Raw genomic sequence first — 12,120 nt, forward strand, 5'->3', positions numbered from 1 at the left:
ATTATAGACAGTTATGTCGGTGTTGCTATATGTTCTGTTTTATATATTTAGGAATATAATTATTAAATAAAAGTAATATATATTAATAAGAAAGCTTTATTTTCAATATCATTTTTTATATTAATATATCATGTATTTTAAATTGATTTTTTTAATCGTATTTTTAATGTCAGTGTTGTGACACTTGACGTGCATGATCGAATGCAACTTCTAAGTGTCGGCGGCGATTATTACGAATAATTTTGGGAATTTTCACTGAAATTATGTGAAATTACGGAAATAAAACTCGCCTGCATAAGTCATAAAGCCATTTTATTCGTTACTCGGACTTATATTCGCATTAAGTCAGCTTTTTTAGATGGAGGACTCTGAGCTGGATTCCTCCGAGTTGGGTACATATAAATACTGGCAGGAAGCTTACAGTAAAGAAATAAGCAATTACGAAGACCACGGCGATACGGGGGATGTGTGGTTCGGTGAAGACAGCGCCTTGAGGGTTGTTACATGGATAGCAGCATGCGGTTTAGCCAGAGACACGGCTATTATAGATTTAGGTGAGTTATAAAGTTGACAAACGTGATACAGACAGTGTGAGAGTATATAGTACTGTCTACAAACCCTTTAGATTATTCCACTTGACAAACTTCTTAGTGTTTTGTCCTCCCGGAGCTCAATGTTAAGTGTAACTCGTCCAACAAATACCCAAATACATTTCCTTTGATAGTATTATTGTTAAAAATCCTCAATATATAATAACTAACCCGTAAACTATAAAACTTTTTGCAGCTGATTGTAAATAACTGAGTTATGATATGAGAAATGTTCTAATTATACAACAAATACTTATATGTCATTAATTTTTGTTATAATCTGTTCATACAGTCAAGAGATTAGCCGAAGCAAAACGGACAGATTAAAAATACTTAAAATTACACGCTTAGTGTAGGTATCCTAGACTTGGTGATGTTTTTTGTGGAAATTTATACAGACTATTGTTCAAGATACAGTTTCAGACTTGATTTTCAATGTTCATTGTTACTCCCAGTAATGTCCTACAAATCCGCTGAAGCCAGTATTCATAGTTTTCAAATACAAGTTGATACTTAAATGTCGCCATTACAAAAATACACTGGTTCAGTATTATGATTAATTATAATCAGTCATAAATGATTCTGAGGATTATAGTGTATTATAACTTGTATAGCATTGATGGCCTTGTAACACTATACACTAACTTTTAAGTATAGACAATGTAGGAGTAAATAAGGTAGGTTTGTACTTGGTGAATAGCTCATGTCTCATCACCAGGATGTGGAAATGGTTACACACTGTCGGAGCTCGCGAAAGAGGGTTTTACGAATCTACTCGGCATAGACTACTGCCCGGAAGCTTTGACTCTGGCTGAGAAAATTACCAAGGAAGAGTTTCCGGTGATAAAATATAAGGTCGGTAAAATATACCGAGTGTATGTCTGTATTACTAAAATTCAAAAACTAGCTTTTTGTGTAAAATCCTAAGTCCTTTGGTTATTAAGTAATACTTACTATGTTTGTATTAGCCAACGGAATACGGACAGTATTAAATTTTCAATCAATTAATCGTTATAGACGATAGTGTTAATATTGATTTCGACAGATTTATATATAATTTAAGTTATTATAATAAATGATATACTTAAAACAATATGTGCTAACAGGTATTCGACATTATTAACGATGACGTCAAAGTACTCGGTAAATTCGGGTTAGTCCATGATAAGGGAACATACGACGCCATCAGTCTGAACCCGGAGAATCAGAGAGAAAACAGAGTGAAATATATAGAAAAAGCGGCACAACTTATACAAGATAACGGTATAATGTGTTTATCAATATTATTAGTTTTAAAGTTTTGACCCTCAGAACAAGTTTGTGTCGTAAAACTAAACGTAAAAGGTTTTTCCATCATAAAACTCCTCACACGATAGTTTCAAGATACAAAATTATCTTCAGTTATTGATTTTAACTATTAGCAAAAGATGAGAATCTGTTTGTTTATAATTTAAGTATAGTGTGTTTTATTTTATGACTTTATTATATTATACTAAATTTATAAATGTCTCGTACTCACGTGAGATTTTTGTGCATTTTAAACTGAGTAATTCCTAAATCTTCCATCCATTTAACTTTCCAGGTATGTTCGTAATAACTTCATGTAACTGGACCGAGTCGGAACTAATAAAACACTTTTCTGACAAAATGAAATTCAAATGTTTGATACCGACGCCACAGTTCAAATTTGGCGGGAAAGTCGGCAGCGTTGTATCATCTGTGGTCTTTGAAAAGATATGATATATTAAAATATATATATTGTTTTATTTATAATATACTACATTTTACTTCATAATTTTGGATATTAATTGTGTTTCTGTTCCAATGCTAATTTTAATACAACTAATTTGACATTTCTTTACGCGGGAAAACATTTTATCCGAACGATTTATGGTAGTACGAGAATTTTTTGTCTTAATTTTTACAAACCCAGTTTTTTTCGTAAATAAAACAAAAATATAATATTCCCAATATATTTAACCTTTAATAATTTTAATAACTTACTATGACAACGTAACCACAAACTTGGCATAAATCTACAGCTACATACAACTAGTTACCTAAATAAAACATTCAAAAAATCGCTTTCAAAGATATATATATATATTAGTTTTAACATAAAATAAACCTGATGTAACAAGAATCCCTTAAAATAAACCAATATTTTTATTTCATAACTGAATATAGGAATGTTTGTGCAGATTATAATTACAATACCTAAGAATTACAATGTTAATAAACACCTCAATTTCCATATAAAAGCTTACAAAGTCTAAAACAGTACAAAATGTAGGCCAAAGTTGCAAAACAGACACTCCTCTTAACATTGGCTGTATCTAAAAAGCAATTCCATTATAAAATACTTACTTAACAACATTTCTGTAATTCAAATCCTTTTACTTCTAACACTCATAATCTAAATACAAAGTATTTTACTTTTTTTAATTATAAAATAGGAGTTAAATACCGAAGGCATTTAACAGATATTCAAAAAGGTTTATATACAAGCACATATGTATAATACATACATTACATCCTCTTTGGATGTTGGAGTTTAGATTTATGTTTTGATATAATAAAAAAAAAAACTTTTTTCTTCGATATTGTTGTCATATGTACATTTTGTATGAAGACTTGAAAAAAAATATATTTCGTTTAAGGTTTTACCCACAAACATACTATTTAACTCAATAGGACCTTGGTTTTTGAATAACGAAAATATAATTTCAATTACTTCAAATCATGGCCGTTGTGTGACAATATTACAAGCACATGCTAAGTGTTGATTAAACATTGCTCATTTCTGAAATAGTCTCAATAAAATGACGTCACATCGGAATATTCGGTCTAGTGTACCAAAAGATATAATTTAATTTGCCCGACTCAAAATTAATCAATGATCTTAGATTTATTAGGATTTTCTCTTTATATTTGTCTATATTTACACCAAATTTTATCAAAATCTATTTAGGTTAATCGCGCTAACTCTAGTCACATATATGACATTGTCTTTACCCTTACAAATTTGTTTCATGGAACTTAGTACTCGAACTATTGGTACTAGTATGTGTAAAGTTCTATGAGTGACCTGCAAAACTATCTGTTTGTAGTTTGTAATGCAGTCTCATGGTAAGGATACCAAATCTTGGTGATAGTAAATTTATTTTCAGATATCTATTAATTTTCTTCAAACAGTACTATGTTCCGACCTGAACTTTCTCCACCGAGTGGATCAGAATCCAATAATTGATGCAGAGATACATATTTAAAAGCATTATCAGCACAGTTAAACTGTTAAAAATTACGTCCATAGTAATAGTGGTTCCTAGAACCACTAGGGCCATGGGCTAGATGCGCTCACAGTATCTGTCACTGCCGTTCGAACTCTGGTAGATTAATACACCCAAAACGACCACCGCTACCGTTAATATCAATGTCATCATCTGATACACCTTCAACTTGTGTATCTGAAGATGTAGGACTTCATAGTTGCTTTGCAAGTTGTTTAGAGCGCTCACAACAGAATCTGGCTTCTGTTGGCTCTTCACTTCGACTGTGTTGCCATTTTTGGGTAAATCCTTGATGGGAAATTGGCACTTGAGACGGTACTCGTCAACCTTACTGCCGGACGAGTTCTGCCAAATCTCGCTGAGTTCTTTCGCTGTTAATTCTGTCTTTGGTATTTGTACAGACATGACAAGGAACATGTCTTTCACCATACTCCGTAGTTGGAAGCCGGATTGCACGACTATGAGTATTGTCTGACTGGCGTTAGGAGTTAGGGTACCAGAACTCGGTCGAACGCGGAACTTCTCAGGGGATGTTGTCCTTATTTTGAAGGATACAGCGCTTTCATCCATGTTGGTGATGGTGAACTGGCCGGTGACTTCGTCATTGTCAGTTTTAAATATGATCAAATTGCTCGGATTAATTCTAAGCATCTCGCCTGGTGAGTGATTATCTCCTTGTTCCGCGAACGTAACTTTTTTTGGTGTGTGGCTCTCTTGGGTCCTATTCTCTGGTATGAACTCATAGACGTAATTATCTTTACCACCCCAGCAGGCCAAAGCTTGCTCTGGCTCTACAAACTCTTTAAGAGTATCTTTATTAACGAATTTCATCTTCTCTACGCCTTTCGCTGGCAGTAGTGACTTAATTATCTTAAAGGCCGCGGACATAACCCACGGCATTTGGTAAATAATAATATAATTTAAGAAGCTCGGATAGTAGCTCTTGAAGAGACCGATCAAGTAATTAGTCAACTCCATATCCACATTACTCAAACCACAGCCGTCCAAGTCAAAGAACAGAGTAACTCGGTTCCCGTTTTCCTCTCGTTCGATGCGATCAAACCAATAAATTATAATTTTCTTTATTTCCTCGAAGTCTTTGACGCCTTTGACGTGTTTTTTGGACTTTATGATCAGTAGTAGACAGCCGTCGACGTCTCTGCCGTGGGGAAAAAATGCCCCCTCAGAGATATAATCTGACCGGATGTTGCTTTCGTTGATATCGTTCGCACCGACCGTCTTCCTCCAAGTGAATATATCCCACAGCATATCACTAGCCAACTTAGGATCGTTATCATTGTGTTTCATCACTCTCTTCATATAATTTTCATCTTTTATCCGTTCCAAGTCCGAAGGATGAAAGCCGTGGTCCGGGTTTTCGTTCAACTTCGCCTGGAACAGCGACCTCACGTCCGCTGTTGTCATGTCTATAGTTTATACACCACACTCAATCACTGCAGGAAGTTACCAATTCAGAAGCTAGCGATAAACAATTTAACACAAACCTACACCGCACGTATATTGAGATACATTCTGAAATCTATTGATAAGTGACATTTGTGTAGTGTAGTCGACTTTTGAACTCTGTTAACGCTGCGTTCAGTTTAAAAAAATTGTTAAATTTTAATTTACTTCAAAAGTAATTTTAATAATATATTTTAAAAACCTGCAGTTCATTACTCTCATATTTAACTCGAATAAATAAAAAAATAAGTTAATATCGATTTAAAAAATGCTAATAAATCGATAAAGTAATTTCTAAGCAAGTCGATTAGGTATTATTTGTAAATATTTTCCTATTACTACATTTATTATATTCAATTCAATTTTGGTTAGCTAGAGAGCGGAGCTTGGACGGTGGAGGAGAGCTCTTAACGCGCGTAAGATAAGGGCCCCTTAAACCTACACCTGGGTCGCAGGTCCCAGGCACTGTTGAAGCTCCTCTCCCTACGAGGGACCCGCCACCCGCACGGTGAATCCATGGAATGCCGAGAGGCTTCGTCTCGTCTATTAGTTTTTTTTAAATAGTAAAACGCCTTGACTTAAATTCCAAATCTTCGGTCAGTTACAGAATTTAAACCCCATCAACTTAAATAATCTTCGTTTTTGGAAGAAAATCATATCAAATAAAACAAAAACATCCCTTAAAAATTTATTAATATTAAAATATTGCATGACACAGTCTGTTACGTGAAGAATCAACTTATTGCTGCTTGTAATGCTCGGTCAAGTCCTCGGGTGGACTTCATCGTTCAAGAACAACTCGTTTTGTTTAAGAAGATTTTTCATTCATAATAATATAAGTTGCTACGGGGTATGACATGGTCGGTTAAAATAATGGCTGGATAGATTTCGATGTAATTCGAATGCAACTATAGGTCCCACAAGCCGGGGCTGCATATTAATGACTCATTACAAGCTCTTGGTGTTTATGGGCATATGCAAGAAGTATGCACATGCAAAACTGTCATATGCTCATGAACGCATAAGTACATGCATATATTATAAGTGAATAATCTTCAATTTAGTCCAAATTATGCTAGTAATGTTATATTCTAGTCTGCCTAGTGACTTGTTTGTGTTGTATGTTCGTCTCTCAATAGTTATAATCATCACCGTTGGCATCTTCTGGGTTATACTTGTTCTCGTCTTCCGGCTCCTGCTTGATCTGGACATCCAGGGGCGGCAGGCTGAACTCGGGATAGTCTGATAGAGGAATATTAATAATGTGATACTGGTATTCTGAACAAAATATGACATATATATATATACATTTATCCCCACCGTCCTGAGGCTCCTCCTTAATCTTGATATCCTCGGGCTTGATCTTCGTCTCCTTCCTGTCCCGATCCCTCCTCCGCCTCTTATCCCTATCCTTGTCCCTGTCCTTTTCTCTATCCTTATCCCTGTCCCGTCGTTCCCGCCGCCGCTCCGAACGTGACCGGGACCTCCTGCGCCTTGTCCTGTAAAGATGAGATTTTGTTAGAAGTTGTGATAATATTATATTTAGTAGGCCACAATAACTGTATTAGAATAACATATGTGGCGCCATCTACGTTCGCTTCTAATAGCTTGACAAATCATAACCTATGTCGCATCCTGCTATCTGATCTACATAACTGCAGAGTTACATCGGAACCGGTCAAGCAGTTTCCGCTTGATAGAGCTACAAACATCCAACTACCCTCTCAAGCATCACAAGTCCAACGAGTCACACATATGCCTATATCTGTAAAGTCTAACCTGTCCACATCTTCCTCTCTCTTTTCTCTCTCCCTCTCTCTCCTCCTCGGTCTGGAGCCTGATCGGCGGCGGGACCTGGAACGGCTGCGACCGCGACGGACACCTGGGTAATGGATGTACAGATATTATTATATATTTAGACTGGTCGTTGTTAAATAAATTTATAAGGATATACGAGGAAATGTATAGCTCGTATATAGAGTCTACTTGAAGTACCGTGACATCAGACAGTGCGGGTAACCCTCAACGGAGACGAGTTCTTAAACATTTCGGACTAACAGATAATGTTAGTTTTCTAACAATGTTAGTTAACCAACCTTTACTTTAATACATAGTTAAGTAGATTAAATTTAAATAGATTTTTTTTAAGACACACTATTATTATACTAGGACTGTCTTTGTTTATGCATTTTTGGTGATGGAGTTACGGGTGTCTCTCTACTCACGCTCCCTGTCCCTCCTCTCGTCTCTGTCTCTGTCTCTCTGCTCCAGCCTGTATCTCTCCCTCTCCCGCTCGTTGTCTTCTCGCCCCGAGTGCTTGATGTTCACGTCAGCTCCGCCTCGGCGCGTCCCTCCTAGACCCCCGCCTGAAAGATAATAGGATATGAATGATGTTGTTGTTGTAGGTCACGAGACGCTCCACGGTAGTGTTAATTCAAACTATTTCATACAGAATCTGTCCAAATTATAAAGATTGATTATCACCTCATCTTTAGATACGCGGAGCGGATACGGAAATAGTACTCATATATTCGTATCCTAAACGTTTATTATTATATTAACTGGACACTCCCGACTGATCACTAAGACCAGATGCGTGCTATGTTACATGAACGACGGACGCCAAGTGTCCCGTGTGGGTCGGGGCGCCTCGCACTAAGCTCCCGGTCACCACTCACCCAGTCTCCTCGGCAGCCAACCCTTCACCGTCCTAGCCCTCTCCACGTCCACCAACACCCGCTTCCCGTCGATCTTCTTGCCGTCGGCGTGTTTGTAAGCCGCTGCAACATTAACGACACGTCAGCACGGATTGTATCCAACTGGCAAACATCCACTCGGATACATCATTCCATTACAACATTCATATGCAAAAAAATAGGGTAGTTTTCATTTAATTACGAAAAAAAACACCCTGTATTTATATAAAAAAAAATCGAATGTATTTTTTTTTTTGGGCAAAAAAAAAACACATCCTGTACACATACCTACTCTGATACCTACCGACCGAGCCGACAGACGAAAGTATACACAACTATTGAATACCTACCATGTAGTTACTTACTTCGCTTACAATAACAAATCTCGTGGGGTCCGAAAGGTTTTAGTCACGATTATTTATACCGACGCTACAACCATTTACCTGGTGCGCTCTACTTACGATCGTCCATCACAGCGCAATGGCAGACAAGATTAAGATCAGTTGAAAACAAAATGAAAACAGAGATGGCAAAAACAGAAAAGAGAAAAAAAAATACATGTGACAACTCTAGTTTCGACAACAAAATCAAAAACGTCCAGAAACATGTCGCTTGACATTAAATTATAATTCATTGTAATAAACAAACGGGGGGGGGAACTACTTTTACTTTTTTTTTTTAATTTATCTTTATTTATATTATATTATATTTTTTTAAATTAATATTTCTGAACTTGTATGCTGGTAATCTTACCACCACATACAAACCTATTAAATATGGCCCGTATTCTGGTGAGGTACTGTCTTTACGGCTGGGTCTGTGGTGTGAATAGAAAAAACCACTTATTAATCATACATCACTAACGATGGCCGAACGCGGTCTCTGGCTACGACCTTCTTGGAGGAGCGCACTCGCACTGGCCGCCTGGGCGGCTGACGCGGAAAAAAAAAACCACGAGTGACATCCGTGACACTGACAGCTGATACAATGACACGCGACCGTTTACAATGTGACAGTGACAGGTGAGCATAGATTCGTTAAAAAAATAATATATATATATATACACACAGCCGCCCTCCAAAAAGGTACAACATATCCAATACACGGAACTTAATAAGAGTAATCACAGTGCCATGAACCCGTCGTTATGTGCACAGACTCAGTAACGATAGTTGAGACGTAACTGACGTGTAATGCTCTCAATAGTCTAATGTATTTTAAACTAATTAAATACGGAAAAAAAGATCTTAAACAAAATCTCTTTATTAATGGCGTCGCAGGAAATATAGATTCTGATCAAGTGTAATTTAATTTGAAGAAACTTTCTCCATATATATGTGGTCTTGTGAGGCATGACGCCGGGTCCACGTCACGATGTCTGTATGTATGTATGTACGGGCGTTACTCACAGTGCATGTCCCTCTCATGTTCGTACTCAATGAAGGCATACCCGCGTGGCTTACCGTTCTCCTTACTGTAAACCATGTGGATCTGAGGATGACAGGGAGGTTCAACGTTAAAACTAGTTACGCATAGTTAGCAGTAATATATATATATATATATATATAGTTTAATTTACTGAAAACTATGTGTTTTGAATATTGATCTACTAATTTTTAGTGAGGATAGTATTTAGGGATTTTTTTATTTAAGGTCCTCATTGAAAAATCGTTATTTCGTCGTTTTCACCTAAGAATAGCTTCCGGTTCTCAAATTATATAGAAATATTTTGATAAGTTAGAAGTTCCGTAACTACAGAACGATATCTTTTTTTATATTATTCACATATATAAAATAAAAAAATAACTTCAAATATCCAAATGTACTATTACTTGAGAGCTGTTTGATAAAAATATTCAAAAGTTACAATAAAAAAAAATTTTTAAAATCTTACTCAACCGTGCATCGCAAAGATGATGGTGTATTTATCATATTTTTATATGATTGAATAATGCATTTATTTACCAAAAGATGGCAAAACTATTGCTTATTAAAGACAGGTAAATATATAGTACTATTGGTCCGCTAAGTCCAGACACAATAGCTCAGTGGACAGACATACTATCATGCTATATGCTGATAGTTGCGGGTTCAAATCCGTTTATGTATTCATATATATATAAAATACTAACTTTTTTAATTGGTCCATAGCCCTCAAACTCTCTACGTAGCTTGGATTCAGAGGTATCGTAATTCTGTAAACAAACAGACAGACATTAATAAATGACATACATACAGAGTAAAAAATACATATATAATTTTTTTCCTGTAGGGTAATGATTTCGAGCATTCCTCGCCGTAATTATACAGTTTTTTTGCAATGAAATAAAAAGATGATAATTTACGTTATCAAATAGACATCACAGTGGGAGATATAATGAGTGTGAGATGAAAAAATATCAGAAATTTCCAACAAACTCATGTATGTATGAAAAATTTCAAATTTGGTTAGGTAGAGAGAGGAGCTTGGACGGTGGAGGTGAGCGTTTAATGCGTCAGATATGGGCCCTTAGACCTACACCTGGGTTGCAAGTCCCAGGCACTGTTGAAGCTCCTCTCCCTACAACGGTGGACTCGGCACTCCCACATTGTATCCATGGAATACTTACAACACGGGCAACAAATAGAGTTTTGAATGGATCCCCTGTAGCCTTGGCATTGGTGGTTGGATCCCACAAAGCTATCTCCTGTTCTAACTTGTATGCGGTCTGTTCAGCTCGTTCTCGTCGCCGGCGCTCCAGGCGCTCCTCGCGCGTCTCCACACGAGTGGGGGGCGGAGTCTCTGACGGATGCTGAATAGTAATGGTCGAGAAGGTAAATTTAGCAGCTCAACGGAATCCCAAAACTAATTTTCAATAAGGTTTTTTTTACTTCAATACACTCTCAACTCGTCTTCCCATGACCAAACTTTGTGTTGGTGTAGTCATCGAAACGAAGGTTAAAATTAATAGTAAAATATCAAAAAATATCATTAAAAAATTATTTTATGTACCTGTTACGGTAAATTATTTTGGTTTTTGAATGATATAATATTAAGATTTTAAGCTCTGATGGTATCGAGAAGAAAAACAAAAAATGTATTAGATTAACCAATATTTTTGTGAATCCACCATGATCTTAAAAATAACCAAATAATACAATTATCACTGTTTATTATTTATTCACTGTTAAATCATGTCCTGACCTGATGTGGCGATTAAAACAGCATGATATACACAAGACATATTTAAATATAATTATTTATGTGCTTAAATAATTAAAATATAATAATAATAGTTAATTGGGCTATTATTATTTTATACGTAATATTGTACGATGAAGAAAATTTTGTACTCGGTCCATACTAACCTCAAAGACGTTTAGAAAGGCGCCGACACCATCGTAGCCTTTCTGCTTTTTCTCGTGTGGGAGTTTCGCTGCCGGCGGCAAATATGGTATAGGATCCCTCGCCGCGAATAACGCGAGGAGATTTGGAGGTAAAAACTGCGTCATAGTCACGCCACATACGACAACCTAAACATTTAAATTGCCTAACCTTATTACTACCACAACTATTCTAATAAACTTATATTACTAACACACCTATTTACTATATTCTATTAATGAAATTCACAGTATTAATAATTATAATTCTACTTCGCTAGCACTCTCATTAAAATAATTTTTTAGACGCCATTTTCGGGATTCATAACCGAGACGTATAAAATTCTGAACGCCAATGACGCCATTCAAAAATAGCGATGTTATTGCCAGTGCAATAATACTAAATTCAGTAAACAGGCCACTATTATTATTCAAATACAAAATAGGTAAATGAATTGTTAATATTAAGACTACGAACTTCTGAAGGACTTTATTTTATATTTTTATTGAAATTTCAAAGGTTTTTGTAATGTCTAAGAATTTTGTTTTAAATATATTGAATTATAGCTAACAAGTTTGTTTTGAATGAATACTTAGGAAAAAAATTTAATTTTTAAAAAGCAGATAACACAACAATAATACAGAACATTATCGTATAGTATTTGTCCAGCAAATTATATTAACAGTTATATCTTAAAAATCTCTTACTCAAAAATT

At 35.8% G+C, this 12,120-nt stretch overlaps 3 protein-coding genes across 4 annotated transcripts; 1 reads left to right on the forward strand and 2 right to left on the reverse strand.

Moving 5' to 3' along the window:
• Positions 1-174: 174 nt before the first annotated feature.
• LOC116778516 (EEF1A lysine methyltransferase 2) lies at positions 175-2,394 on the forward strand. Its single transcript, XM_032672541.2, has 4 exons — positions 175-554; positions 1,309-1,445; positions 1,697-1,853; positions 2,173-2,394. Exons 1-4 carry the CDS (start codon positions 359-361, stop codon positions 2,328-2,330), a joined length of 648 nt encoding a protein of 215 aa, XP_032528432.1. The 5' UTR covers positions 175-358; the 3' UTR covers positions 2,331-2,394.
• Positions 2,395-2,549: 155 nt separating this feature from the next.
• LOC116778396 (motile sperm domain-containing protein 2-like) lies at positions 2,550-5,431 on the reverse strand. The gene has a single exon (XM_032672389.2). It carries the CDS (start codon positions 5,303-5,305, stop codon positions 3,938-3,940), a length of 1,368 nt encoding a protein of 455 aa, XP_032528280.2. The 5' UTR covers positions 5,306-5,431; the 3' UTR covers positions 2,550-3,937.
• Positions 5,432-6,019: 588 nt separating this feature from the next.
• On the reverse strand, positions 6,020-11,777 carry LOC116778298 (U1 small nuclear ribonucleoprotein 70 kDa). Of its 2 annotated transcripts, XM_061525801.1 has the most exons (10): positions 11,623-11,777; positions 11,389-11,553; positions 10,650-10,832; positions 10,173-10,235; positions 9,450-9,531; positions 8,023-8,124; positions 7,570-7,710; positions 7,124-7,226; positions 6,665-6,843; positions 6,020-6,586 (listed from the first exon to the last, which is right to left on the reverse strand). In XM_061525801.1, exons 2-10 carry the CDS (start codon positions 11,530-11,532, stop codon positions 6,477-6,479), a joined length of 1,107 nt encoding a protein of 368 aa, XP_061381785.1. In that variant the 5' UTR covers positions 11,533-11,553; positions 11,623-11,777; the 3' UTR covers positions 6,020-6,476. The 2 variants fall into 2 exon arrangements, with proteins under 2 accessions (XP_061381785.1, XP_032528135.1); XM_032672244.2 differs by having other exon boundaries at positions 11,389-11,767.
• Positions 11,778-12,120: the final 343 nt, after the last annotated feature.

The sequence above is a fragment of the Danaus plexippus genome, chromosome 31 (genome assembly GCF_018135715.1).
Source record: "Danaus plexippus chromosome 31, MEX_DaPlex, whole genome shotgun sequence".
Classification (NCBI taxonomy): Eukaryota; Metazoa; Arthropoda; class Insecta; order Lepidoptera; family Nymphalidae; genus Danaus; species Danaus plexippus.

Excerpts from the sequence above, each read along its gene's own strand:
- LOC116778516 (XM_032672541.2), top strand. The coding sequence starts at position 359 with ATGGAGGACTCTGAGCTGGATTCCTCCGAGTTGGGTACATATAAATAC. Across the intron at positions 555-1,308 it reads CACGGCTATTATAGATTTAG|GATGTGGAAATGGTTACACA; the intron begins GTGAGTTATAAA and ends TCTCATCACCAG. Across the intron at positions 1,854-2,172 it reads ACAACTTATACAAGATAACG|GTATGTTCGTAATAACTTCA; the intron begins GTATAATGTGTT and ends TTAACTTTCCAG.
- LOC116778298 (XM_061525801.1), bottom strand. The coding sequence starts at position 11,532 with ATGACGCAGTTTTTACCTCCAAATCTCCTCGCGTTATTCGCGGCGAGG. Across the intron at positions 8,125-9,449 it reads ACATGAGAGGGACATGCACT|CGGCTTACAAACACGCCGAC; the intron begins GTGAGTAACGCC and ends TTAATGTTGCAG. Across the intron at positions 6,587-6,664 it reads TAAGGAGGAGCCTCAGGACG|ACTATCCCGAGTTCAGCCTG; the intron begins GTGGGGATAAAT and ends TTCCTCTATCAG.
- LOC116778396 (XM_032672389.2), bottom strand. The coding sequence starts at position 5,305 with ATGACAACAGCGGACGTGAGGTCGCTGTTCCAGGCGAAGTTGAACGAA.